This window comes from Phalacrocorax aristotelis, chromosome 21 (assembly GCF_949628215.1).
Source record: "Phalacrocorax aristotelis chromosome 21, bGulAri2.1, whole genome shotgun sequence".
NCBI classification, from domain to species: domain Eukaryota; kingdom Metazoa; phylum Chordata; class Aves; order Suliformes; family Phalacrocoracidae; genus Phalacrocorax; species Phalacrocorax aristotelis.
Window position 1 is genome coordinate 4,330,545 of NC_134296.1, and position 27,049 is coordinate 4,357,593.

Below are 27,049 nucleotides of genomic sequence, written 5' to 3' on the forward strand. Positions count from 1 at the left end.
AGTGGACTCAGTATTTATTTGCAGTAAGAAAGCAAACAGCAGCTAGCCTGTCTATAACACTGCTCACAATCCCTGATCCAAGACGTATCGGCAGAGAGCAACAAACACAGACTTTTTCCTCCCCAAATGCTAAGGGATTTCAGACTAAGAACTTTGCAATAGTGGGAAAGGTCTCAGAGGGCCAAAGATTGCCAGATGTCTCACCATGAAGTGCAGTTTCCAGGCAAAATACAGAACTGCTACAAACAAAAATGGGAACCCAAAAGTTTATATGATTAAAATAAGCAAATTTCAGGCTGAACATTTCCTTCCCTCGTTGACTTCTGAGAATTGCATTCTGTGCCTGGTTGTAGATGGCCTGAATATAAAGTGCACAAGCAAATTACTCTGCAATGCAACAGCACAGAAAGCATTCTGTTCCTAGGAAAAATGAGGAGTTTCTGAGCCTTACCTGGTAGTGCCAGCAAGAGCAGCAGGGCTGGAACACACACACACACACACCCCCATCCTGAAGTAGGAAGGGGTTTAGGGCATAGAGGGAAAAAGTGTATCCTAGAGTTTCTTTATTACTGAGAAATTCTCTGTTGCAGAGGAAGCTAACTTGCTCTGTTTCTTGCAGTTGTCTGCTGCCAGTCTGGAATTGCTGAGAATATCTTTTAGCAATATATTTAGCAATCAGGCTGTGTGGCTGAAAAAGAAATAGGCAATTTCAGTCTCTAGTGCTACCTCGGTATATTGCAGAGCAGCTTCCTGTTGGATGTGTTTGTCCTTGCTGCTGCTTTGCGCTTACATGTAAGTTTTATATCCCTCATACCCAAAGCCCTTGAATAGTGGTGGAGAACCAGCACTGTCCCTGGCATCACAGAGGCAGTGGATGGCCCTGCCTGAGGTCTCTCAACAGGAGAGACAGGAACTGGAATTAGGACCCAGATCCCCTGGTTAGAGCTGCGATTCCCTCGTTTCATAGCACGTCTAGCTGTGTACGACAGTACCATCTGGGCATACTGAAGCTAGGTTTGTGTCAGTAGAGCTGCAGTGGTGTGCGACTGCATGCTCTAATTTACCCTCTGGAAATAAAGGAAATTAGTTTAGACAGACTACAAGCATGCATAGCCTGATCTGGTTTTGGGATCTGAGCTGCTGTTTCTGCATGATGCTAAATGGAGCTGCCTGTGTGTGCCAGCCTGCCCAGCTGGCTCATACCCTTTCTGTACTTCATAACCAGGCCAGCATGTTCTAAGTGTTACCTCTTCTCCAGGTGATGTATTGTGATCTGGTGCACTGCAGCTCTCTATCACACATCCACATTAAGTCAGATAATCAGTTTGATTTTATTTAGCTTTGCAGGCAGTGCAGGGAAAAGAAGTGTGAATGCCCTTGGGTTTGGGGTCTTCCTGGGAGAGCTAAATGCATCTTCACTTTGGAGAGTGATGGGCTATGATGACATGTCAGTAACATCCCCTTGAGAGGGCAGAAAAAATACAGGGATACCTTCAAAGAGACAGTTCATTCTTTGTTTGCAAAATCACTTGAGAAATGACAAAGCAAGTTCAGAGCTGTGTGTAGACCTCACATCCCTTTCTGTTATGTTCTGCAGTTCCTTACACCTTTCCACAGTGACTGTTCACCAAGGATCCACACTGTCCAAGGGAATCTTTGGGAGCTAGTCTTCATCACCTTGGAAAGCCAGAATCCCTCACCTGGTAATGCTCTGAGATGACATGAGGTTGATGGGTCTCAGTTCAGACCCTGGTGGAATGATACTGGGGATGAGTATCTGGAATAACTCTGCCTGGTGGTGCGGTGCAGCTACTGGCAGTGACTGGAGATGATGGCAGAGCACTGCATTGCCAGAAGTGTGTCAAAAGCTTCAGTCTTTAGACAGTGAAATCTCAGTTAAAAAGCTGATTTCTAGGCAAGTAGTAATATTAGCTTTCAGTACAAATCATCTAGTTCTGGTTATATTTCATGCTTTTGGGGGAAGCGTTTGAGCGTTTTTTAGAGACATGTATGACGCCTTGAAAAAAGCTGTTAGTTCTTTAACACTCTTCTTCAGTGAATCAGGAGAAGTTTCTTGGGGATTTGAGACAGAACCATGTCTTTCCATTTTTACATTATGTGGATGTGTTTGTGAATGTGTTACCTGAACTTCTATTTGTGTTCAGTGGTGTATCTGTAAGTTTCATTCATAACAAAGCAGTTGCAGTAGCTGTATAGAGCAGCAAAGTTTTTTCTGGCCTAAGAATGAGCTGGGGGAAAACTGAGCAGAGCTCTCTCACCTTTACCATGCCTGGGGAAGCACCTCTGCGCATAGATAAGTCTGAGTTGGCTCTCTTGACAGAAAGACTTCATATTCCTCCTTTCCCCCTGGCCCTCAGTCCCATTCTCTTCCATTAGGTTCAGGTGTTACTGGCAGCAACTCTTCAGTTCATTTGTGTTGGAAAAAGTTGGTCAGTGCCAACGGGAAGAGGTGGTAGATGGTGACATTCCCTCTCTAGAGCAACAGCTTCATTGATACCTATGCTTAGTAGGCAATCCTTTTCTTACAGCAGGTGGCAAAGCTTTGCCTGCAAATGCTTGATCTTTATTTCCTGTGGATTCCCTTTGGTTTAGCTCTAAGCAGTGCTCTCCCAGGAGGGGCTGATTCCATCGTGTGCATGGTCACCAGTGAAAGGGAGGACCTGCTGCTCATTCAAGTTTGGGTTCTTCTCTGTTTCTCTGTTCTTCCTACTGTTGCCAATGATAAAGATCAGCACAGCCGCCATGAACTTAGTAACCAGGAATCCAGCAATGATATAGAAGACAGTGAGATCAGCTTCAGGAGGGGTGCTATGGGGAACCATAAATACAACAATAAAGCTTATCCATGAAGGGGGTGATTCAACCTTTAAAGAATCTCTTGTCATATACAAGGTGAAAATGGAAAACACCTCCTGCAACAGGCAGTCCCTGCCTGTGCACAGCAGATCCTGGGAGGTCAGAACAACTATAATGGGTTTTAACTGCAAGACCTCGCATACGGATGAATTATGGTCTGCAGGGGTGGGTTTGCTTGGCACTGAAGCACTGCATTTTCTGGATTAGGATAAAGCTGCTGTTTAGAACCACACAGCAGCTCTGAGAATTGTCATGGATTAGGAAGAGGTAGAGAATATTCCTGCGGTGGTATTCCTCTCAGCTTCAAATGGGGTTGCCAGTGCTAATCTGCCTTAGTCCTCGGAAGACTAGAGATCACAGCATGAGGAGTTTTCTGGCTTACCTGGAGATGCTCTGCACAGCACTAGGCTCCTCTGGCATCTGAGTCTCCAGGACAGCTGATGATAGAAACAGAACAGTTCAGTCTGCAGAAGTTTCTGGGTGATATTCATTGGTGTCACCCCAGCTATGCACAGATAACCAAGGTGAGATAGGGCACTGGGCTGTGTGCCAGGAGATTAGTCTGGGTAGCAATAAGGGGATGATGTGTCAGAAGTCCTGTAACAGCAAGATCATGTTGCTGTAAATCAGCAGCTAAAAAGAGACAAGGAAACACAGTACCTCCTTAGAGTAAGACAAAAGCAGATGTTTACTAAAGTGAGACCTTGGCGTCTGCAGACACACGTGAAATTTAAGTAGGAGCTCAGGAACTCATGAAACTCAGAGCCCCAGGGCATACCTGTCAGCACTTCCACTTGCACCTTCCTTAAGCTGTTTGTTTCTCCCAGGTAGTCAGTTTTGCACTGGTACAACCCGGCATCCTGCTTCTTGAGTTGCTTCATGGTCACTGTCAGGATTCCTTCACGGACATTGTCACTGATGGAGGTGGTGCCATTCCTTTTCTTTAGGAATGGCAGCCAGAAGCGTCGGGCACTCACCACATGTTGGCACTCGGTCTCGTCGATCTGCTTGCACCAGCTCTTTTCTCGCCACCGCTGCTGCCAGGGGTTATAGGTGCAGTTGACAGAAATGGTGCCCCCCTCCATTCCGTACACCACAGTGACATTCTCTACAGCACAAGATGCTAGGAGAGGAGGAGGAAGTGGTGAGCCAACTCTCCTGCATATATATCCCTTACCATTATGTTTGTGCTAAACATCATTTTCCTTTTTTACAACTCTCGTGACGACTGCTGTCAACTGTAGGGCTGTCACCTGTCTGCTTCCCCCATGAAAGCACAGTGTGCTCAGATTCAAAGCCTTGGTTCAGACTTTCTTGAAAGATGTCTGTAGTGAACCCTCTGACTGATATGTTATTTGGCTCTTGCCAGGCAGCGAGAGCCAAATTGTGGGTGGGGGACTGAGGGAACAGGACATATCAGCTTCGTTAATATTTGCAGATTTTCTGAAGCTCAGGAAAGTTTGGTCCTTGCCTTCCCTTCTGGTCCTCTGGTGAATGCTCTGGATTGCAGTCTGGAGCTCAACTGTATCACACTTTCTGTATTCATTGGGCTCCTGTCCAGTAAGGGCAAGCAGTTTGCCAGCATTATTAAGGGATTAAATGCAAACTTGCATTTTCCTGTGGTCCTGAGAAGCATGAAGCTGGGCATTCAGGTAGATTGAGTTGCATCAGGAAAGCTGTATTGATTTTTAAAAGCTCTTTTTACAAGGCGGCTCATAAAAACATAGCTTGACCCAATAATGACAAATTGTTTCTGTGTCACTCCTATTAGTCTTGCTGTAACACCCCTGCTTTGCAGCATCCAACCTGCTTACTTGCATACAGCTGCAGCAAGGCAGCTTGCTTCAAGTTTTGGCCTTGAGCTTGGCCCTTCCACATGTGTTCATAAATGCGTAGTCTCTGGAGTACCCTCTGCTGCGGAAGGGTCCTGTGCGGTAAATGTCCATGAAGTTTATTCCTATATTAAGGCTCTTTATACAGCCAGAAAGAAGCAACACAGCCCTGGAAAATGCTAGAATCAAAATGACACCTACAAACCCGTGTCCAGCTAGCTGTTTAGGAGGTTACTTCTTAATCCCACTCCTAATTTCTAAACCCAGGGATTTAGCAATTTTTTTTCACCCTGTCTTTTAATATTCTACTATTTTTAATCATGTTGACAACTGGTCTTTGGCCACTTGCCTTGGCTTTTTTTGCCGTAGTTCCTTTTTCCTAATTTCCATTCCTCTTTATGGCAGGCAAAGGCAGAAGGGACAGTCTGAGCTATTAATATTTCCAGAGAGAAGTGCAGTGTAGAAATCTATTTCTAGTGAAAAAATTTAGAGGTGTTTCTGCTTCAATCAAAATTCACACAAAACACAGTGCCTTCTGTGAAACTGTAAGTAATGATATAACAGAAGTAAATTAAAAATAGGCTTTTGTGAGTACTTTGTGCTGGCTGAGCCTTTTAATTAAACTTCTTAAAATAATTTCAACCATTCTGAGTGAATTGTAAACTAAAAAAAACTGAAGGTCTTTCAGGCTTGACTACAAGAAAGCATAAAAATGGAGGTGCTCTCCAAGTACCCAACACCTACAAGTCTTTATTCTGATGTGTTGCTCCACTCAGTTGTTCCAGTCAAGGAGTACCTCACCACATGTCCAGTCCAGTCCTGTGCAATGCCTCTAAACATTTTAACTCCCTCTCCTATTTCTCTTGTGGACCCCTCCTCACCCATGGTTCTGCCCCTTCGGTTCCTGGAATGGCCCCAGGGTTTTGGTTTTGTTTTAAATAGAAACAGCATCGCAAAAAATCTCTTGATCAGAATTGTGGCATTCAAAGATTTGCTGATGCCCCTGGGGAGAACTTTGTGTCATTATCTTTTCAACCGATTCTGCTGACAGATACTATTTGTCTTCCTTCCTCCCTTATTGTGTGCAACTGAAATAAGTATAGTGGACTTTTTTCCAAAATCATTCAGATTTTTGAGACAGGTTTCTGTGCTCCCAAAGCCTGAATCTGTTGCCTTTCTATGCACTGCTGCAAGTATTGGATCTCCAAAGTGTGACTGGAGAGAAAAGGCTGCCAGCTGGGAGCACCAGCTGGGTCTTGTGCCTTGTTTTTCATTTCAGATGAACATTGCTTTCCAAGCTGAAAATAGTCAAGTGCCCAAGATTTCACAGATGCCCCCTTCACTGAGGTTTTTTTTCCTCCTCTTGAACCCTAGCTGCTGCAATTTACATTCAAAGCCCTACAAAGCAAGCATATAGGATTTTGCATTTTAACATTTCACACAAGGCACACAAGACTTCTGCCAGCAGTGTTTCCTGTTCTGACTCAGAAGGATCCCTGAGAGAAAAGCTGAGCACTTGGATCACCGCTGGCCCTTTGTTAAATTAAGGAAAAAGCACAAACTCCAAGGAAGGCGTCTGACATCCCTGCAATATCACTGGGGAGGAAGAGTAGAGTGCAGAACACACTGCAGTGCTCCCGGTTCCCTCTGCTTGCATTGCATTGGACCTTGCAGTGTACAGACAGGCAGTACAACTCTTTATCCTTAATAAGTGTTTGTACTGGTCTTCGAAAGAACCGCATGCTACAATGAAGATGCCTTTGCATCAGGAAAAAGCTGCTGTGTTTTAAGACCTATGCAAACTTTTCCCATAGCATTATCAGTAATCTCATACAAGGTGCAGGTGGAGACTAAGTTTTGCACCAATCCTTTACCCTATCTGTTAATTGAAACCCAAGGCTATGTACACTTTCTTACCTGACAAGAAGACCAAGAAGATAAGGTGCATGAGCTTCTCCATGACAGCTGAGCAGAGAAGGGGACAAGAGAGGAGTCTGGAGAAAAGTGAAAAGGGCTCTTGCCCAGTAGCAGTTTGCTTTTCTCCCCTCCTGCTCTGCCGGAAGGAATGAGCACAGGAACTTGGCATCTTTTTTGTCCTGCATATTGAGCAATTCAGCAGGGATGGGCATTTCTCTCGTGGGCTGAAAATTTAGGCATCAGCATTGCCCACTCAGAGTCACAATTTAGTCTAGACAGCCTGAAAGAGAGCATCATGTGATGGCCTGAAACCATGGTACTGGGAGTCCTTCTCATCTCAGCAATGGTGCCTGTCCACCAGAGCAGGCTTTACATGCAAGCTTTGCAAGGGATGAATTTCTGGAAAGCCAAAAAGGAAAGTGTGGCTCTCATCAAGACTCTGAAAGTAGCTCAGTCAGCATCATGAGGGTGAAGGGAGGGCAAGGACATAATCTTGGGGTTTATCGTCAGGGGAAAGGGGGTTTAGAAGAGCCTGTGCATGAAGCATTCCTATCTACCATATAACCGAGGACAGGAAGACAAGAACACTGTGCTGGGTGAAGCCGTGAGGTGCTTTTGGTGAGCAAACCAGACATCTTTAATTTGTACCTAGCAGAAAGGACTAAGATCAAGGCATGGGGCCATTGAATCAGAGCCCATTAGTGCCATACTGATGCAGTAGTACTGGACTGCAGCTAGGGAGCCTCCTATAGCATTAGCAAACTGGTAGGCTGTGGATGGGTGGCTGGTTTTTACTTTTTTGAATTTATTTACTTGGAGATCTTCCATGCAAGTACAAATAGACTTTAGCTTCTTAACTTGTGTGCTTATCTGCTTCTTAACAGGCAGATAAACCCACAGGTCTCTTCATTCATAAATGTGCCTTCTTTTTCTTTCTTCTAATTAGTGTTTAAGAAAATGGTACCTTACAGCATCCAAAAACTCTCTGTGAGGCTTACTGATTGCAGTTTTTGTTCATTCCTGCTCCAGCGAGCACAAATCTGGATTCTCTTTGGTCAGAAGCAACTGTCTCCTGTCTCCCTTAAAATGCCTCTTGAACTCAGTTGTTTTCTACTATTACTCTTCCACTGTTTGACCGAGTGTAACTGACTGAACAGTAAATAGTTAGGGGAGTCTTGGCTGAATGAACTATTTTCTCTTGATGAAGACATCAAATCTTGATTTCTATGGTGTAGCCAAAAAAATAAGCTAGAAGTAGGCATGCTGGTTTGTATTGGTCTTCCAAAGAACTTACCAAGAACCAGCTGTACTGGTGACTAGACTGGGAAGAGCTGTTTAAAGTACAGCACAGTGCTGCAAAAGAACATACCTACATCTGAGATGAGCTGGATAGTGATTCCTGAAGACATGCAAAGATGCCTTATAAGAATGAAGGTGAGAGACCAAGTGCACTGGAAAAACGTGTTTGATGGTTTATGGTGTGATTATTCAGGATAGCAGGGTTTGATGAGGTCCCAGCTAGCAGAGGGTTCCTGTGGCAGCTTTTAGAAATTGCCAACCTGCATCATAGCTTCACTGGAGATCCACAAATATACCGTGTGTCTGGCTTACTTGGACATTTACGTCTGTAAATAATCCACTCGCAATTACCATTGTGTCCCCCCTGTTATATCAGCTGATGTTGGGACCAACCCGCTTACGCTCATACTCCTTCCCCTGCTCTCTGTGTCATACTTCCTGCAGCTTCTTGGCACAGCCTTCCCGTGTCTTGCTCTGTGCTAAGGACCTTCCTCCTTCAGCAGCAGGGCTCGTCCTTGCCGTTAGCGCAGCCAGGCCAATTCCGTTCAAAAGCATCCCAGTGCCCTGCCCTCCCCCCCAGTGCAATACCACATGCTGCTCCCTTCTTTCCTTTCTCCGGAAAGACTCCTTTTTGGTCCTCCCTGCTGTCTTGATTCCACACTGCCTTGGTTCAAGCAGCAAGTCTGTGTCTTCTTGGGGAAGAGAGGGTGTGAGGCATCAGGGCAGCCAGGTGGTGCTGAACAAAGTCAGGGCCTTGGATTAGGGGGTGGTGAAAGGACAGGGCAGCGTGCACATGCTCCACATGGGAAGCCACGCCTGAAACTTCAGATTTCAGCTGCTGCTTCGTTCTGTGTTCAATGTACAGGCCTCAAAGGCCGCATAAAAACGCTGTGGCTGTGGATGGCCCTGAGAGCAAATCCAGCGCTGCGGCTTGGGAATCACTGACTTGTCTAGAAGGTGCAGTGTTGGAGGCTCTTGCTAGTGTAAGCCTCAGCAGCCGCACGGAATCCCTCCCACAGCCCTCTGCCCTCTGTGAAGGGACACTTGTACGTGCACTCAGAAGTTACATCACCTCCGTTCCCTCCTACCGCCAACAGGCCAGTGTGCACACTCTGTTTCTTGACCTGAAGCTGAACATTTTGCTTTAGTCCGAAAGCCTCTTACTATCTTACTTCTTACCTGAGCAGAGTGATGACTTTAGGTTATAGGGGAATTTTCATTAAGTCTCAAAACGTCTACGTGTTACTTCTGTGCCCCGTTACTGTTTGGTAGCTGCAAGACCTTCTGGTGCTCAGGTTCACACAGCACAGTCGTCAGTTTGCAAAGTTTGCAACGCAGCATATCATCGGGTTGCAATACACCCTCAAGCTATTGGCCTTCAGGGAGACGCCGGTTCTGCTTATGCCGACGGCCCAGTGCTCGTATCCCCCGCCCATTACATGGCAAATGGCCCTGGTCACAGCAAGGTTAGACGTTTATCCCTACGGCGCTGGCATGGGTTTGCTTGGCCATGGTAGGAGCGGGATAGAGTTTGTACCGGTGAAGAGAGTTGAAATACCAACCCCACCCACGACCAGAGGAATATTGCTCCTTTTCAAAAGGTCAGTCCTCCACGGCTGCCTCTCCAAAAGAGTCTGCGTTTTACTGGAGTTGAAGAAAGCAGATGCGTAAGGGATCCTGAGAATTACCCAGCACGTCTGTCTGACCTGAGAGGATCTGCACACTTGGGGCAAAATTCTCTCCTGGCCTCTAACAGGAGGGAAGGCTTAAGATGCATAGGCAACATAGACACGGCAGCGGAAGCGTAGACCTTTCCCCAGTGTCCATCCACACACCTCCTCCTCCCCGTTCCCACTTTGTATTCCAGTTTTTTTCTCCCGTTTCTGGACTGTTTGGGGATTCTGTGCTTCACCCCTTGTCGTTCGTCGGCAACTGCTTGAGTGCAATGATAGCATATTCCACGTTTTCCTCTTCGGGTTTCCTGTGAGTCTGATTTGGTTCAGCATTGCAGTAGAGAGGATCCTCAGGGCTGAGTTGGGATTTAAAGTTCAGGGTAACGTATTTTAGGTCTGTGCTGTCATGACTGGGACTTTCCATTCTTTCAGTGCTGTCAGGCTGTGAAAAGAAAGGGAAAACCCTTGTTTGCATGATGCCGTGCCAGGCCACAGCTGTTATCAGAAGAACAGGATTCTCCCAGGAGGAGAGGAGAGGCCATGTAAAAACTTACCTTTGGGCATGACTGAGGTGGAAGAAGAGAGGACTCTTTCCTTCATCCCCTCCCCTCGAGACAGGTTACAACCCCATCGTTTCACCTTGGCTTCTAGTCTTGGAGCAATTTCTCAGAGATTACTAGAATTTGCTCCACTGTGGTTTAGAGTTTCCTTACGTGAATTACGCCCCTCTCTCTCCACCTGGGAACATTCCTCTCTCTGGTGACATTCAATCCCATTTCCCCTCCTGCTCACAGCCAGAAATGAGCAGCAGGATCCTCATCAGCCAGCTCCTCACAGACTATTGGTAAGGCAGTCAGGTGCCACATGGGAAATCGATTGTCTCCCTTACCTGTGCTATGTCCTCTGGTTTGTCATAGATGTCCTCTGCTTGACTGGGACCTTTGGAATGAGCCAAAAGCAGAGGCGTTAGAAGCAGAGAAGTCCATGAAGTGCCTGGACGTTGCCTATGCTTCAGGATTGCTGGGGAAGGCTGTGGGATCGCCCAGTGGTGGCAGCAATGGCTGTGCCAGTGGGACACATCTACCCTGAACTGGTGAAGACATTGCTGTCACTCTAGTTCTCCTCTACCATGGTAGGAGGTGCCCTGTGCAGAGCCTGGAGGAGCATGGGTTTGACTTACTGTGAGAGGAGACGGCAGCAAGGAGCCTGCCTTGAGGCTTCTCAGGCTGCCCCTGCCTTATCCTCTCCCAGGCACTGTGAGGTGGGAATAAGCTCGCCTGGAGCAGAAAAGTGAAGGCCAGAGAAGGCCCTGTTCAGCACAGACTAGAGCACGAGGCATCACCAGCCTCCACATACCTCTTCTCTTGAGCTGCTTGCGCCGCCTGATGCACAGCGTGATCGAGGTGATCAGTGCCAGGATGAAGAGGACGCTCAGGACCCCAGAGAGTAGGATGAAGATGTTTACAGCTGAGCTGAAGCCAGGGGAGCAGAGGAGTTAGCAGCGTTAGATGGTAGCACAGCGTGATGCTGGCGCAGCCTGTTACCAAACAGTGACCAAAAAAGGGACAGGAATAGCTTTTATGGCCTTGGAAGGAGGGTCTGGTTCTCCTGCAGAAATGCTACCTTGACTTCTCTACATGGCTGTGCCTTCTGAGCTTTTCCTAAAGTACTCCCTGGGCTGTAAAAACAAGCCGCCGTTGAGAGCTGAGAGCACAACTCCAGGGTCTCTGGAGCGGGTACTGCCTTCTCCTCCTGTGCGTTGCTGCACCTGGCACACTGGAGCTGACGTGCGATTGTACCCTTAGGTGCTGCTGTGGTGTTGATGACAGCAGACGTCCAAAGGAAGAAAATCCTTTACCTCTTAGGGCCTGGTCGAGACAGGCGAAGTCGAGACAGAAGGGCTTAGGGGCAGAATCAGGGGGTTTCTGTTGCCACAAAGAGCAGAGCCCAAAGATATAAGGGTGAAAAAGTAGGTAGGCATGTACATTCCAGAAGGGTGCGAGACGATTTTATCAATATCTGCTTCTTCCTTTGTGATTACGCTCAGGGCAGAGCTGGAAGAAGAGAGGCCACCTTTGGCAGGATGTCTGTCATACCTTAATTTTCTGTGAGCAGGAGCCTTCAGAGTGCCCAAGAGTGCCTGGGCAGTGAGACAGGTGTGTTGTGGGCGAGACATTACTAACTCTTGCCTGTGTTCAAACTCAGTGACCTCCCCTAGGCCTTACCTCGGTGCTGGGCTGTCGCCAGAAGGGGTTGAGTGATTGGTGCCTGCAGAACCTGACAAAGTTGGTCCAGCCGATACTGCAATGACAAACGTGAAGAGGAGACCAGTCACTACAGGGCTGCTTTGCATTTACCACCTCCATTTCCCGGCCACTGCTACACGGGTAGAAAGCCACTCCCGCAGTGACACCCAGCGCAGACAAGCTGCCCAGGCCGTAAGCTGTGCCATCAAGCCATGCTGGCAGCAGGCAAAGTCAGGTGAGGATCAAAAGGTGGGAGGGAGGGAGGGAGGAAGGGAGGGAGGGAGGGAGGAAAGGGGGAGGGAGGGGTGAGGAGCTCAGCAGGAGCCCCGCTCTGCGTGTACCACCGCAACACGTGGAGGGGGAAGCGCTGCAAGTGCAAGCAGATATGCTCTATGGCAGAGATCTTCAGGCAGCAATGAAGCACTTGACGACTCTGTGCTGAAGCAGGCAGGGGCTTGTGAAAAGTGAGCAAAGAGCATTGCCCGTGAAGGACTCGGCTGGAAGAATTGTTCCAGGAGAGTTTCTGTGCACAGGGGAGGTTGTGTGTGCAGGAGCCTGCTTGCTCTGAGCCTGCGTTCGGCGGCATGTGTCGGGATTTTCACCTAGAGAATGAGGCCGTCCCCTCTCCCCTCCTGGATTGCCATATCCCTTCCGCGCTGCTCTGCCAACCTCCAGACAGAGAGGCTGCAGCACGGTGCCAGTCTGCCACGAGCAGGTGCCAAAGCGTTACCACTTTGTGTTAAACCATCGCGCTGGAAGGAAAACAAGAAGCCTCAGACCTTAAAACTAGGGGTGTAAAGGTCGTCCTCTCGGCAACCACATGGGAAGGTCTCAATAGTCTTTGGAAGGCAAGGCATGAGTTGCTGTAAAGGGACAGAACTGGCATCATGAGACTGAGTGGCAGAAACACCTCTGTGAGGACGACTGAAGCTGCACTCGCGTAAAAGAGAGGTAAGCCAGCCCATGCATGTGGTTCAGTTCTGAGGCCTGCTGCTCTTCCAGAGCATGGTTAGTGTGAGAAGGTACGATGATGTGGGGTTTGGGCAGGGAAACGCAGCCAGGTGTAGCGCGGGAGGTGGTGTAAGCTGGGCAGTGCAGAGACTAGAGGGAGAGAGCAGGAAAGTGCGTCTGGAGTGTAGAAGCCACCGCGTTTCCCTACAGGTCAGGACTCACCCTTAGAAATATTGAGCGTAACCTCCGCCATTCGGAAAAGATGCAGGTGTTCATAAAGCGCACACCAGTACACGCCGGAGTCCCGTGCCTGCACGTCCTCCATGGTGATGGTGACAATCCCCCGCTGGCTGTCGTCCTGGATCGTGACTCTGCCTTTCCGGGGTGCCCTGAGGTACCGTGAAGGCTTTGAAATCGTGTTGACCATGGCAGTACATGCTTGCTGAGCTCCCTCTTTGCACCAGGCTTTGTTCAGAGCCCCATAGTGCTGGGCGCTGTACTGACACTGGACAGAGACATTGTCTGACTCCTTGGCTGTGTATTGTTGGAGCCCTGGAAAACAGCCGGCACGCCTGGTGAGATGCCAAAGCAGGCCCAGCGGCACCCCTTTGCCAGCCCTGGAATAGACGCTGTGGGCTGAGTGGTCCCTGGGTGTCCTTCTCCCTCCAGAGACGAGGAGCAGAAGGGGGCTGGAGCCAGATTCCTGGCGCAGAGGTGAGTCACAGCTTGGGAGGGGTCCTGTCCCTCCCCTTCCTTTGGTTGCCCATGGACGGCGTGGCCACAGGCGCTCAGCCTGTAGGCTCTGGGAGGCAATGACCAGGGAGGGGTGGCCAGTGCGGGGCCAGAGCCAGAGCAATGGCTGGCCGTGGGGGAGGTCTCCAGCAGTGGGCAGCGTGGGCCAGCGAGTGCTGAGCTGGGGAAGGTGCTGCTGGAGCCGCTGGCTCGTGGCTGTGGGAAGCAGTTGTGACGAGTGGCCCCGTTTGTGGGAGGTGACGGGAACGTGGCGGGAGTCTCTGCTGGGAGCAGGCAGAGCACGGAGGGCCAGGCCTGAGCTTTGGCTCCAAGGGGCAGGCGCCAGCGTGTCCGGCAGAGAGAGAGGCAGGCAGGGAGAGATGGGCGCAAGGTGTGCGGCGGCAGCGCTGGGCTTCTCCCTGCTCTGAGGTGTGGTGCAGGACGGGAGGGGGAACAGGCAGGGGAGGTGGGGCTGAAATCTGCCAACAGCCACGCTTGGCTGCCAGTAGGTACTCACTCTTGGACACCGAGAGCTTGACCCCCATTATAGGGGTGAAGGGACCGCCTCTGGAGAGTGCACACCAGTACAGGCCGGTGTCCTGGGCCTGCAGCTTCTGCATGGTGATGGTGACAGTCCTCTCCCAGGTGTCATCCCAGATCAATGTTCTGCCTTCCAGGTCTTTATTGTTCTGAAGTGCTGAAGGGTAATTTATCCTCGCCACGATGTTACACTCAGTCTGACCTTGTGTTCGACACCAGGTTTTTGTATCTGTGCCGTAGCCCTGGGTGCTGTACGGGCACTGCACAGAGAGAGTGTCCAACTCGTACCGGTGCAACTCTGCGAAAGAGCACATGCGGTCGCTGAGCGGCGAGCGGTGGGCACACGGGCATCCGCCCCCCGGCCTGAGCTGGGCAGCTGGGCCAACCTGTGCCCTGGGGCAAGTCCGTCATGGGCGGCTGTCAGGCAGGGCAGGGGTGAGGTAGGGCAGGACAAGAGGGAGCGGGGAGGCTGCAGGGCCAGCGAGTGTGTGGGTCTCCTTTAGAGCGTGCTGGTGTGAGCGGGGAAGGTGGGGAGCGAGGCTGGGGAGGGTGAGTGTCTGTGGGGTTTGGGGGCAGCCGCTCAGCTGTGTGGTGGAGGGGGGAAAGAACGGGGGAGGGAATGATGCTGCTTTCTGACAAGACTTGTTTTTGTGTGGGGAAAAAGGTACTTACCCTTGAAAACAATAAGGGAGATCGTCTTTAGTTGATAATATAAGTCGGTGTAGTGACAGTAAGCACAGGAGTATATGCCTGAGTCCTCTGCCTGGAGGTTGACCATGGTGATGGACACGGTGCGATTCAGGGGATAGTCCTCTATTGTAACTTTCCCCATTGTGGCCCGGGTCACATATGGGTATCGGCTTGATATGGTCGTCTCCACTAAGGGCTCACATCTGTCACCTCTCAGGCGGCACCAGGCTTTTGGTTGCCAGTAGTCTGTGTCTGCTGTGTAAGGACAGTGGATATAGAGAGTGCTTCCTTCTGATAATCTCTCCACAGCATCGGTTGTTTGGGCATGGAGACCTGTAAATATGAGATGTGGTGAGGGTGAGGGGAGCTGATGCAGGGCTGCCCACACACTCCTGATACATACCGGGGGAATCTGTGCCTCTGACGCTCCTCCGTGGGCACTTGTGTCAGGAGGATCTCCAGAGACCATGACCCATTTCTCGTGTAAATTCAGAAACTTGGCAATGGGAAGGTTGATTTCTGGTGAGCAGTGCTGAGATGTGAGCTGGGACTGCAGCTGCGATTTGAAACCCACAGACGTGTGCGTGTAGAGGGGTTGGACCTTGAAGGCTGATTGGAGCCGTGCGTGGCGCAGTGCTTGGAGGTGCCCCCGCAGCCCACCCGCTGTTCCCGCCCCTGGCCTGAGGTGAACTGGAGGCCAAGCCCTCCCCACACAGGGGGTGGCAGTGCTGGGGCTCAGGCGCCCCTCAGGAGCCAGGTGGCCGCCTGTACGGGATGTGGGGCTGGGACAGAGGGAAGGAGCAAGGGCAGTGTGTGCTGGGGACAAAATGCTTGAGCCGTGTCTGGGCCTGAGCTTGCCCCAGCAGCCTGCAGCCCCTCCATGCCACGTCCTGCGAGGATGCCCAGCGACGCGGGGGAGCGAGGCTGTGCTGGGCACAGGGCTGCCCAGGCACCCCACATAGGCAGTCCCTGCTCTGAAGGGTTCATCCATTGGCCCTGAGAGGTGCTGCTGAAGAGCTGGGGGAAAGCTAGCGCTTGCTGGGGGAGATGAAGAGAGTGGGGGAGAGGAGGGAGGCCCGTGTAGGGGCAGCTCTGCCCAGAGCATGTCTGTGCCAGAGAGATGGTGCGAGCGCTCTGCACGCACAGCCCCGCATGGGTCGGGCACCGAGAGGCAAACAAGCCTTTGCAGAGGGAAACAAGGACCTGGGACTGTTTGGCCTTGCTTCCCCAACCTCCCACATGTTGGAAGGTTTGTGGTTTCTGCTGGGGTGTCAGGGGAGGCAGGTGGGCGCCCCCGGACAGCTCTGTCCTGACCCAGGGATGCAATCAGGGGAGCGGCGCGGGGCCAGGCAGTGCGATGGGAAACAGTGAGTGGGGGAGGCGGCGGGGCTGCTTTGGAGTGTGGAGCTCTCTGCTCCCAGGGTGGTTTGCGCTGAGAGGCTGGAGGAGCGAGACGTGCGGTGGTGGGAACTGGGGCTGCCCCTTCCCTCCCCATGCCTGCCAGGAGTTGCTCAGCTCAGAGTGCGGCCGGTGTTGGGTTTCCCCCCGCTGTGGAGCTGCAGAGGCAGCGGGAAGCAGGGCAGGGTGTCCCTCTGCCCCTGGGTGCGTGGGAAGCCTGAGGCATGGCCAGCCCTTCTCTTACCTGGGACCCAGAGCGGCAGCAGGAGGAGGACTCTCAGCTCCACGGCCATCGTCAAGCCCAGGCAAGGGGCATTGCTGGGGGCTGCCCAGCGTGTCCCGTTCAAAAGTGTCTGCCTCGCGAGCCCTCCCGCATCGCAGTGACGCTGCTGGAGGAAGTGCCTGAGCTCTTGCTTTCCAACGGAAATCCTTCACCCCGTTCTGCAGCAACACTGATATTAAGATAATTTTGAGTGCGTTTGGGGAAGTGGCTGAGATCAGAGCTCAGCCCGTCCTGATGGCAAAGGCCCTTTGCTGCTCTCGCCTGGCCATTGTCACGCTCTGCCCTGACGCCAGTGGCAACGGGGCGCTCCTTTGTCTGTCCGGAGCCATGGAGGCTGGAGCAGGACCTTTGCCGTGGCCCAGCCCTTCTCTGTGGGTTCCCAAGATGTCCCGTACCCAGCCCCTTGCTGCAAAGTCTCCTCAAAGCCAGGGTGGCAATGCCTCCAGGGCTGTGTCTGCAGGGACACTCCCACAGGCCATGCATTCTTCAACAAGGACGTCTTGAAGGCGCAGGAGCAGGCTGTCCCCATGTGCTGTAAGACAAACCGGTGGGGAAGGCAACTGGCGTGGCTGAACAGGGAGGTCTTTGCTAGCACTCCCATCCTCTGTCTGATGCGGAGGGGAAAGGTGCCACTGAGGACAAGGGAAAAGCTGAGCTACTAAATGCCTTTTTTTCCTCTGTCTTTAACTGTCAGACCATTTGTCCCCAGGGTAATCAGCCTCCTGAGCTGGAAGGCAGGGATGGGGAGGGGAATAAACCCTCCGTAATGCAGGAGGAAGCAGTTTATGACCTGCAGAGCCACCTGGACACTCACAAGCCTATGGGACCAGACAGAATCCACCCGAGAGCACTGAGGGAGCTGGTGGAGGAGCTCATCAAGCCACTCTCCATCATTTATCAGCAGTGGTGGGTAACAGGGGAGGTGCCAGATGACTGGAGCTTGCCAGTGTGGCGCTCATCTACCAGAAGGTCTGGAAGGAGGATCCAGGGAAGTACAGGTCTGTCAGCCTGGTGGGTGAAGGAAAGGCTGTGGATGTGCGCCTGCACTTGAGCAAAGCCTTTGACAGTGTCTCCCACAGCATCCTCCTAGAGAAGCTGGTGGCTGCTGGCTTAGTCAGGTGTACCCTTTGCTGCGTAAAAAACTGTCTGTCTGGCCGAGCCCAGAGAGTGGTGGTGAATGGAGCTAAACCCAGTTGGTGGCTGGTTACAAGCCATGTTCCCCAGGGCTCAGTTTTGGGGCCAGTCTTTTTTAATGTCTTTATCCATGATGTGGATGAGGGGATGGAGTGCGTCCTCAGTAAGATTGCTGGCAGCCGGCTGAACATGAGCCAGCAGTGTGCTCAGGCGGCCAAGAAGGCCAATGGCATCCTGGCTTGGATCAGCGACAGTGTGGCCAGCGGGAGCAGGGAGGTGATAGTTCCGCTGTGCTTGGCACTGGTGAGCCCCCACCTGAAGTACTGTGTGCAGGTTTGGGCCCCTCAGGACAAGAAGGACATTGAGGTGCTGGAGCGTGTCCAGAGAAGGGCAACAAAGTTGGTGAAGGGTCTAGAGAAGAAGTCTTATGAGGAGTGGCTGAGGGAATTGGGGTTGTTTAGTCTGGAGAAGAGAAGGCTGAGGGGAGACCTTATCGGTCTCTACAACTACCTGAAAGGAGGTTGTAGCGAGGAGGGGTCGGTCTCTTCTCCCTGGTAACAAGCGATAGGATGAGAGGAAATGGTCTCAAGCTGTGCCAGGGGAAGTTTAGGTTGGATGTTAGGAAAAACTTCTTCACCGAACGGGTTGTCAGGCATTGGAACAGGCTGCCCGGGGAGGTGGTGGAGTCTCCATCCCAGGAGGTATTTAAAAGAAGAGTTGATGTGGTACTTGAGGATATTGTTTAGTGGTGGACTTGCAGTGATAAGTTAGCGGTTGAACTCGATGATCTTAAGGGTCTTTTCCAACCTTAACGATTCTATGTTTCTATAAGTTTGCAGATGACACCAAGATGGGCGGGAGCGTTGATCTGCGTGAGGGTAGGAAGGCTCTGCAGAGGGACCTGGACAGGCCGCATTGATGGGCTGAGCTCAGCTGTATGAGGTTTAACAAGGCCGAGTGCTGGGTCCTGCACTTGGGTCACACCAACCCTAGGCAACGCTCCAGGCCTGTGGCCGAGTGGCCGGAAAGTTCCCGGTGGAGAAGGCCCTGGGGGTGCTGGCTGACAGCCGGCTGGGCATGAGCCAGCAGTGCCCAGGTGGCCAAGGAGGCCACCAGCCCCCGGGCTTGTGTCAGCACTGGTGTGGCCAGCAGGGGCCGGGCAGGGATGGGGCCCCTGTGCTCGGCCCTGGGGAGGCCCCACCTCGAATGCTGGTCTCAGGTTTGGGCCCCTCAGGAGAAGAAGGGCCTTGAGGGGCTGGAGCGTGTCCAGAGAAGGGCAGCAGGGCTGGGGCAGGGTCTGGGGAACAAGTGTGCTGGGGGGTGGCTGAGGGGGCTGGTGGGGTTTAGCCTGGAGAAGAGGGGGCTGAGGGGAGACCTTCTCGCTCTCTGCAGCTGCCTGAGAGGGGCTGGAGTGAGGGGGGGGCTGGTCTGTGCTCCCAAGGCACCAGTGACAGGATGAGAGGGAACGGCCTCAAGCTGCGTCAGGGGAGGCTCAGGTTGGCTATTAGGAAACATGCCTTTACTGCAAGAGTGGTCAGGCATTGGAAGAGGCTGCCCAGAGAGGAGGGGGAGTCACCATCCCTGGGGGTATTTAAACATCGTGTAGGTGTAGCACTTGGGGACATGGTTTAGGAGGCCTGGGGGTGTTGCGTTGATGGCTGGACTTGCTGATCCGAGAGGTCTTTTCCAACCTTAATAATCCCATGATTCTATGTTTGTGATCCCCGATCCCCACCACCGCGGCCATTCCCTTGTGCCCTGTGCTCTGCCATGCACAGAGCCCTCGTGGTGCCTCCCTCCAGAGTGCCCCGCTGGAGAAACCAGACCAGATCCACTTGCCTTTTGCACGTTTTATTTCCTGTGGGGCACCCTCGCAGAGCCCTGGTGCAGGGGCCCGTGGGGAGGCCAAGAGGGTTTGCCAATGCCTGTGGGAAGTGCAGGTGCTGTGGGGTGAGAGCCTATGCTGTTGCAGCAGCGGGACCGCTCCCAGCTGGGACCTGGCAGTGCAGGAGAGCTGGTGGCAGCGGCCAGCCAGGCTGCGAGGGCAGCTCCCAGCAGGGGATGGTGCTCGTGGGCTCCTCCAGCCCGCCACTCTCCTCTGCTGCTCCAAAGGGGCTGAGGAGGGGAGGCTGCTGGCTGGGCTCTTGCTGGGAAGGATAGAAAGAGGAGGAGGACGAGAGCATTAATTGAGGCAGTAGGAAGCTGTTTTCTCCCCTCTCTCCCACTCCCCTTTGACTCTGCTCTCTTCCGTGGCAGAAGATATTTAAGGGCTGGCCTCAGGTGAGGCTGGCAGGGTGGCAGCAGGTGGTAGCTTGTGCTGTGGCTTGCTGGAAGAGACTGCTTCAGCCTGGGGCAGAGAGGTGCTTTTGGCAGGGAGTGTCACATGAGCTCTTGTCACAACTGCCTCCCCTCCTGGTGTCTCCGGCCCCGGGAAGGAGGAGGGAAAAGCCGTTCCTGAAATGTCTGTTAGCCTGGATGGGTTCATACTTGAGTCCAGCAAGGGGAAAAGAAGGCTGATGTTTCCTGAAGGGGGTAAACACTTCCTGTGCCTTGCAGAATGATAGGAATATTCCTGGACCTGGGCACAGATTGCCTGGTTGTACAGAGTGTCCCCTGAGCCTTGTGAGAGGGAGGCTTTGTGTAGTTGGAGGTACAGAGTGCTGTGGTGGGAGGAGTTGCATTTCAGAAATTCAAGAGACCTTGGGGAAAAGAGGGGAAACCTGACTCTATATAGCACAGGGTTTTTTTTCCCCAGGCCTCTTCCCCCCTCTCTTCCTTGTCCTTTTCTCACTGCTGTGCTCAAGGGCAGCGTCTCAGTGTGTCTGTTGGTGTCTGTGTCCTGTCTTACCCATTTCATTGCTTCTTGGAACAGGATTCAATCCCATGAAGTTGCCCCAGTGGAAAAGCTTTGGTGGGAAGGGACTTGCTTGGGTTTTGGCTAAAAGCCCTCATGAGTTGCATCCCCACCAGGCAGGGCGTTCCCTTTCAGGATATGACTGCACTTTTGCACTGTGATTTTGCTGCTTACTGTCATCTAGGTGCCTTCACTGTGGAGTTCCTCTTCCTCCTTCTCACGAGGAACACTAGGATCACTATTGCCAGGGTCTTGCTGGTCACGATAGCAACACCAGGCCAAAGGATGATCTGGAACCTAGAAGAAAAGAATAAAATATTCCAAACCCCCAACCCAAAAGAAAGAAACAAATGCACAGAAGCAGCAGAATTGATCCAGAGAGGTCAAGGGCTTCCCCAGGGAGGGCAAGGATTTCATAGAACACACGTGCTTTGATCATTCGTAAGGGAAATCCAGCAGGAATTCTTATTTAAGGGAGGCTGAAATGACTGGAAGAAGGGAGGTAAATCTGTTGCCAGCAGAATTCTTCAGACGTCAGTTTAGCATTATGAAAGGCTGGTCTCTCCAAACCGAGGGGAGCTGGATACTGCAGATTGCCTTTGAGATATCCTCACACAGAAAACTCTGAAAGGAGCAAATTTAACAGTTACTCTCAATGAAGAAGAGAGAGAAATGGAAAGAGTGTGGCGATTTTCACACGGTATCTAAGTAGTGTGAAGACTCATTGCTCCGTGCTCTCATGATGCGAAGAGGATGGACAAAGATGTCAGTTATGCCATAACTAAAGCAAAAGAGCTACAGATCCTCCTGTTTCAGAGGCCTCGGTTCCCAGTAAAGACCAGGAGATTTTTCTTTATCCAGATTGAGTTCATTACATTTCAAGGTTTTGGGTTTTTTTTTTGTCCTTTGTTTTCACCTTGGGGGAGGTAGAGAGGTGCCCAGCCACATCCTCCACCTGGCGATATTTCTGGCAGAGGATCTTTGCAGTCACGTTCATTTCTTTTGCCAAGCGTGGTGAAACCACAGTTATTCTATTCTTTTCTGCTTGCTACTTTCTAGACAGAGGAATGGGGTTTTTTTGTCCTGTAACATCACAGCTTCTTAGTCACCTTCTGTGAAGGACTTCCTCAAGTAGTTCAGTATCTGTGAGATAAATTAGATGAGCAACTTCCCTCATACTTGTGTGCTGCTAAAGGAAGGGGATTCTTTTGTCACCTCGAGACAGAGAAGACGGACCCTGCTCTCTTCTACCCTGTAGTGCCCAGACTGGCCTGTGCTGCCCCTCTCCCCTGGCAGCAGGGGACAGCTCACCTGTTTTGTTTTACTTCTTCCTCATTACCGGTAGTTGTCTCAGTGGCGTATGAGGGAGTCATTGGAGATGGGGAAGAAAGGATGTTTGGTGTTTCATCTGCAAGTGAATTGCATTCAGAGAAAGGATTGACCTCTGTCAGTGAAGGAGACAGCACAAAGCAGAATGGCCAGGCAAGTGTGCAGCTGCTGAGGTGGTGCTCTGGCTGGAGTATCTCTACAGGCACGGTGAAGGGATGTTAAGTCCAGGGGAACCAATACAAGACTTGAATAACTCTTGCCTGTGTTCAAACTCAGTGACTTCCCCTAGGCCTTACCTCGGTGCTGGGCTGTCGCCAGAAGGGGTTGAGTGATTGGTGCCTGCAGAACCTGACAAAGTTGGTCCAGCCGATACTGCAATGACAAACGTGAAGAGGAGACCAGTCACTACAGGGCTGCTTTGCATTTACCACCTCCATTTCCCGGCCACTGCTACACGGGTAGAAAGCCACTCCCGCAGTGACACCCAGCGCAGACAAGCTGCCCAGGCCGTAAGCTGTGCCATCAAGCCATGCTGGCAGCAGGCAAAGTCAGGTGAGGATCAAAAGGTGGGAGGGAGGGAGGGAGGAAGGGAGGGAGGGAGGGAGGAAAGGGGGAGGGAGGGGTGAGGAGCTCAGCAGGAGCCCCGCTCTGCGTGTACCACCGCAACACGTGGAGGGGGAAGCGCTGCAAGTGCAAGCAGATATGCTCTATGGCAGAGATCTTCAGGCAGCAATGAAGCACTTGACGACTCTGTGCTGAAGCAGGCAGGGGCTTGTGAAAAGTGAGCAAAGAGCATTGCCCGTGAAGGACTCGGCTGGAAGAATTGTTCCAGGAGAGTTTCTGTGCACAGGGGAGGTTGTGTGTGCAGGAGCCTGCTTGCTCTGAGCCTGCGTTCGGCGGCATGTGTCGGGATTTTCACCTAGAGAATGAGGCCGTCCCCTCTCCCCTCCTGGATTGCCATATCCCTTCCGCGCTGCTCTGCCAACCTCCAGACAGAGAGGCTGCAGCACGGTGCCAGTCTGCCACGAGCAGGTGCCAAAGCGTTACCACTTTGTGTTAAACCATCGCGCTGGAAGGAAAACAAGAAGCCTCAGACCTTAAAACTAGGGGTGTAAAGGTCGTCCTCTCGGCAACCACATGGGAAGGTCTCAATAGTCTTTGGAAGGCAAGGCATGAGTTGCTGTAAAGGGACAGAACTGGCATCATGAGACTGAGTGGCAGAAACACCTCTGTGAGGACGACTGAAGCTGCACTCGCGTAAAAGAGAGGTAAGCCAGCCCATGCATGTGGTTCAGTTCTGAGGCCTGCTGCTCTTCCAGAGCATGGTTAGTGTGAGAAGGTACGATGATGTGGGGTTTGGGCAGGGAAACGCAGCCAGGTGTAGCGCGGGAGGTGGTGTAAGCTGGGCAGTGCAGAGACTAGAGGGAGAGAGCAGGAAAGTGCGTCTGGAGTGTAGAAGCCACCGCGTTTCCCTACAGGTCAGGACTCACCCTTAGAAATACTGAGCGTAACCTCCGCCATTCGGAAAAGATGCAGGTGTTCATAAAGCGCACACCAGTACACGCCGGAGTCCCGTGCCTGCACGTCCTCCATGGTGATGGTGACAATCCCCCGCTGGCTGTCGTCCTGGATCGTGACTCTGCCTTTCCGGGGTGCCCTGAGGTACCGTGAAGGCTTTGAAATCGTGTTGACCATGGCAGTACATGCTTGCTGAGCTCCCTCTTTGCACCAGGCTTTGTTCAGAGCCCCATAGCGCTGGGCGCTGTACTGACACTGGACAGAGACATTGTCTGACTCCTTGGCTGTGTATTGTTGGAGCCCTGGAAAACAGCCGGCACGCCTGGTGAGATGCCAAAGCAGGCCCAGCGGCACCCCTTTGCCAGCCCTGGAATAGATGCTGTGGGCTGAGTGGTCCCTGGGTGTCCTTCTCCCTCCAGAGACGAGGAGCAGAAGGGGGCTGGAGCCAGATTCCTGGCGCAGAGGTGAGTCACAGCTTGGGAGGGGTCCTGTCCCTCCCCTTCCTTTGGTTGCCCAGGGACGGCGTGGCCACAGGCGCTCAGCCTGTAGGCTCTGGGAGGCAATGACCAGGGAGGGGTGGCCAGTGCGGGGCCAGAGCCAGAGCAATGGCTGGCCGTGGGGGAGGTCTCCAGCAGTGGGCAGCGTGGGCCAGCGAGTGCTGAGCTGGGGAAGGTGCTGCTGGAGCCGCTGGCTCGTGGCTGTGGGAAGCAGTTGTGACAAGTGGCCCCGTTTGTGGGAGGTGACGGGAACGTGGCGGGAGTCTCTGCTGGGAGCAGGCAGAGCACGAAGGGCCAGGCCTGAGCTTTGGCTCCAAGGGGCAGGCGCCAGCGTGTCCGGCAGAGAGAGAGGCAGGCAGGGAGAGATGGGCGCGAGGTGTGCGGCGGCAGCGCTGGGCTTCTCCCTGCTCTGAGGTGTGGTGCAGGACGGGAGGGGGAACAGGCAGGGGAGGTGGGGCTGAAATCTGCCAACAGCCACGCTTGGCTGCCAGTAGGTACTCACTCTTGGACACCGAGAGCTTGACCCCCATTATAGGGGTGAAGGGACCGCCTCTGGAGAGTGCACACCAGTACAGGCCGGTGTCCTGGGCCTGCAGCTTCTGCATGGTGATGGTGACAGTCCTCTCCCAGGTGTCATCCCAGATCAATGTTCTGCCTTCCAGGTCTTTACTGTTCCGACGTGCTGAAGGGTAATTTATCCTCGCCACGATGTTACACTCAGTCTGACCTTGTGTTCGACACCAGGTTTTTGTATCTGTGCCGTAGCCCTGGGTGCTGTACGGGCACTGCACAGAGAGACCGTCCAACTCGTACCGGTGCAACTCTGCGAAAGAGCACATGCGGTCGCTGAGCGGCGAGCGGTGGGCACACGGGCATCCGCCCCCTGGCCTGAGCTGGGCAGCTGGGCCAACCTGTGCCCTGGGGCAAGTCCGTCATGGGCGGCCGTCAGGCAGGGCAGGGGTGAGGTAGGGCAGGACAAGAGGGAGCGGGGAGGCTGCAGGGCCAGCGAGTGTGTGGGTCTCCTTTAGAGCGTGCTGGTGTGAGCGGGGAAGGTGGGGAGCGAGGCTGGGGAGGGTGAGTGTCTGTGGGGGTTGGGGGCAGCCGCTCAGCTGTGTGGTGGAGGGGGGAAAGAACGGGGGAGGGAATGATGCTGCTTTCTGACAAGATTTGTTTTTGTGTGGGGAAAAAGGTACTTACCCTTGAAAACAATAAGGGAGATCGTCTTTAGTTGATAATATATGTTGCTGCTGTTACGGTAAGCACAGGAGTATATGCCTGAGTCCTCTGCCTGGAGGTTGACCATGGTGATGGACACAGTGCGATTCAGGGGATAGTCCTCTATTGTAACTTTCCCCATTGTGGCCCGGGTCACATATGGGTATCGGCTTGATATGGTCGTCTCCACTAAGGGCTCACATTTGTCACCTCTCAGGCGGCACCAGGCTTTTGGTTGCCAGTAGCCTGTGTCTGCTGTGTAAGGACAGTGGATATAGAGAGTGCTTCCTTCTGATAATCTCTCCACAGCATCGGTTGTTTGGGCATGGAGACCTGTAAATATGAGATGTGGTGAGGGTGAGGGGAGCTGATGCAGGGCTGCCCACACACTCCTGATACATACCGGGGGAATCTCTGCCTCTGACGCTCCTCCATGGGCACTTGTGTCAGGAGGATCTCCAGAGACCATGACCTATTTCTCGTGTAAATTCAGAAACTTTGCAATGGGAAGGTTGATTTCTGGTGATCAGTGCTGAGATGTGAGCTGGGACTGCAGCTGCAATTTGAAACCCACAGATGTGTGCATGTAGAGGGGTTGGACCTTGAAGGCTGATTGGAGCCGTGCGTGGCGCAGTGCTTGGAGGTGCCCCCGCAGCCCACCCGCTGTTCCCGCCCCTGGCCTGAGGTGAACTGGAGGCCAAGCCCTCCCCACACAGGGGGTGGCAGTGCTGGGGCTCAGGCGCCCCTCAGGAGCCAGGTGGCCGCCTGTACGGGATGTGGGGCTGGGACAGAGGGAAGGAGCAAGGGCAGTGTGTGCTGGGGACAAAATGCTCGAGCCGTGTCTGGGCCTGAGCTTGCCCCAGCAGCCTGCAGCCCCTCCATGCCGCATCCTGCGAGGATGCCCAGCGACGCGGGGGAGCGAGGCTGTGCTGGGCACAGGGCTGCCCAGGCACCCCACATAGGCAGTCCCTGCTCTGAAGGGTTCATCCTTTGGCCCTGAGAGGTGCTGCTGAAGAGCTGGGGGAAAGCTAGCGCTTGCTGGGGGAGATGAAGAGAGTGGGGGAGAGGAGGGAGGCCCGTGTAGGGGCAGCTCTGCCCAGAGCACATCTGTGCCAGAGAGATGGTGCGAGCGCTCTGCACGCACAGCCCCGCATGGGTCGGGCACCGAGAGGCAAACAAGCCTTTGCAGAGGGAAACAAGGACCTGGGACTGTTTGGCCTTGCTTCCCCAACCTCCCACATGTTGGAAGGTTTGTGGTTTCTGCTGGGGTGTCAGGGGAGGCAGGTGGGCGCCCCCGGACAGCTCTGTCCTGACCCAGGGATGCAATCAGGGGAGCGGCGCGGGGCCAGGCAGTGCGATGGGAAACAGTGAGTGGGGGAGGCGGCGGGGCTGCTTTGGAGTGTGGAGCTCTCTGCTCCCAGGGTGGTTTGCGCTGAGAGGCTGGAGGAGCGAGACGTGCGGTGGTGGGAACTGGGGCTGCCCCTTCCCTCCCCATGCCTGCCAGGAGTTGCTCAGCTCAGAGTGCGGCCGGTGTTGGGTTTCCCCCCGCTGTGGAGCTGCAGAGGCAGCGGGAAGTGGGGCAGGGTGTCCCTCTGCCCCTGGGTGCGTGGGAAGCCTGAGGCATGGCCAGCCCTTCTCTTACCTGGGACCCAGAGCGGCAGCAGGAGGAGGACTCTCAGCTCCACGGCCATCGTCAAGCCCAGGCAAGGGGCATTGCTGGGGGCTGCCCAGCGTGTCCCGTTCAAAAGTGTCTGCCTCGCGAGCCCTCCCGCATCGCAGTGACGCTGCTGGAGGAAGTGCCTGAGCTCTTGCTTTCCAACGGAAATCCTTCACCCCGTTCTGCAGCAACACTGATATATTTTCAGAGTGCGTTTGGGGAAGTGGCTGAGATCAGAGCTCAGCCCGTCCTGATGGCAAAGGCCCTTTGCTGCTCTTGCCTGAGATAAATTAGGTGAGTGTTGTGGTTTAGTTGGCAACTCAGCCCCACACGGCCGCTCACTCACTCCCCCACCGGTGCACTACAGGGACTCCTTCCCCTTCCACAATATGTAGGATTTCTGACTG

General features: G+C 53.0%; 2 protein-coding genes across 2 annotated transcripts; both read right to left on the reverse strand.

Annotated features, from left to right (window-relative positions):
• Positions 1–1,312: 1,312 nt before the first annotated feature.
• Positions 1,313–9,410, reverse strand: LOC142067043 (triggering receptor expressed on myeloid cells 2-like). Its single transcript, XM_075115287.1, is given in 5 exon segments — positions 1,313–2,829; positions 3,260–3,314; positions 3,656–4,000; positions 6,627–6,687; positions 6,689–9,410. Coding segments are annotated over 5 exon segments (825 nt in total). The 5' UTR covers positions 6,839–9,410; the 3' UTR covers positions 1,313–2,615.
• A 138-nt stretch (positions 9,411–9,548) lies between these two features.
• On the reverse strand, positions 9,549–27,049 carry LOC142067389 (polymeric immunoglobulin receptor-like). Its single transcript, XM_075115967.1, has 14 exons — positions 26,628–27,049; positions 24,968–25,318; positions 24,273–24,593; positions 23,246–23,575; positions 21,738–21,834; positions 20,607–20,723; positions 16,400–16,584; positions 14,740–15,090; positions 14,045–14,365; positions 13,018–13,347; positions 11,824–11,899; positions 10,955–11,070; positions 10,488–10,537; positions 9,549–10,040 (listed from the first exon to the last, which is right to left on the reverse strand). Exons 1-14 carry the CDS (start codon positions 26,674–26,676, stop codon positions 9,834–9,836), a joined length of 2,901 nt encoding a protein of 966 aa, XP_074972068.1. The 5' UTR covers positions 26,677–27,049; the 3' UTR covers positions 9,549–9,833.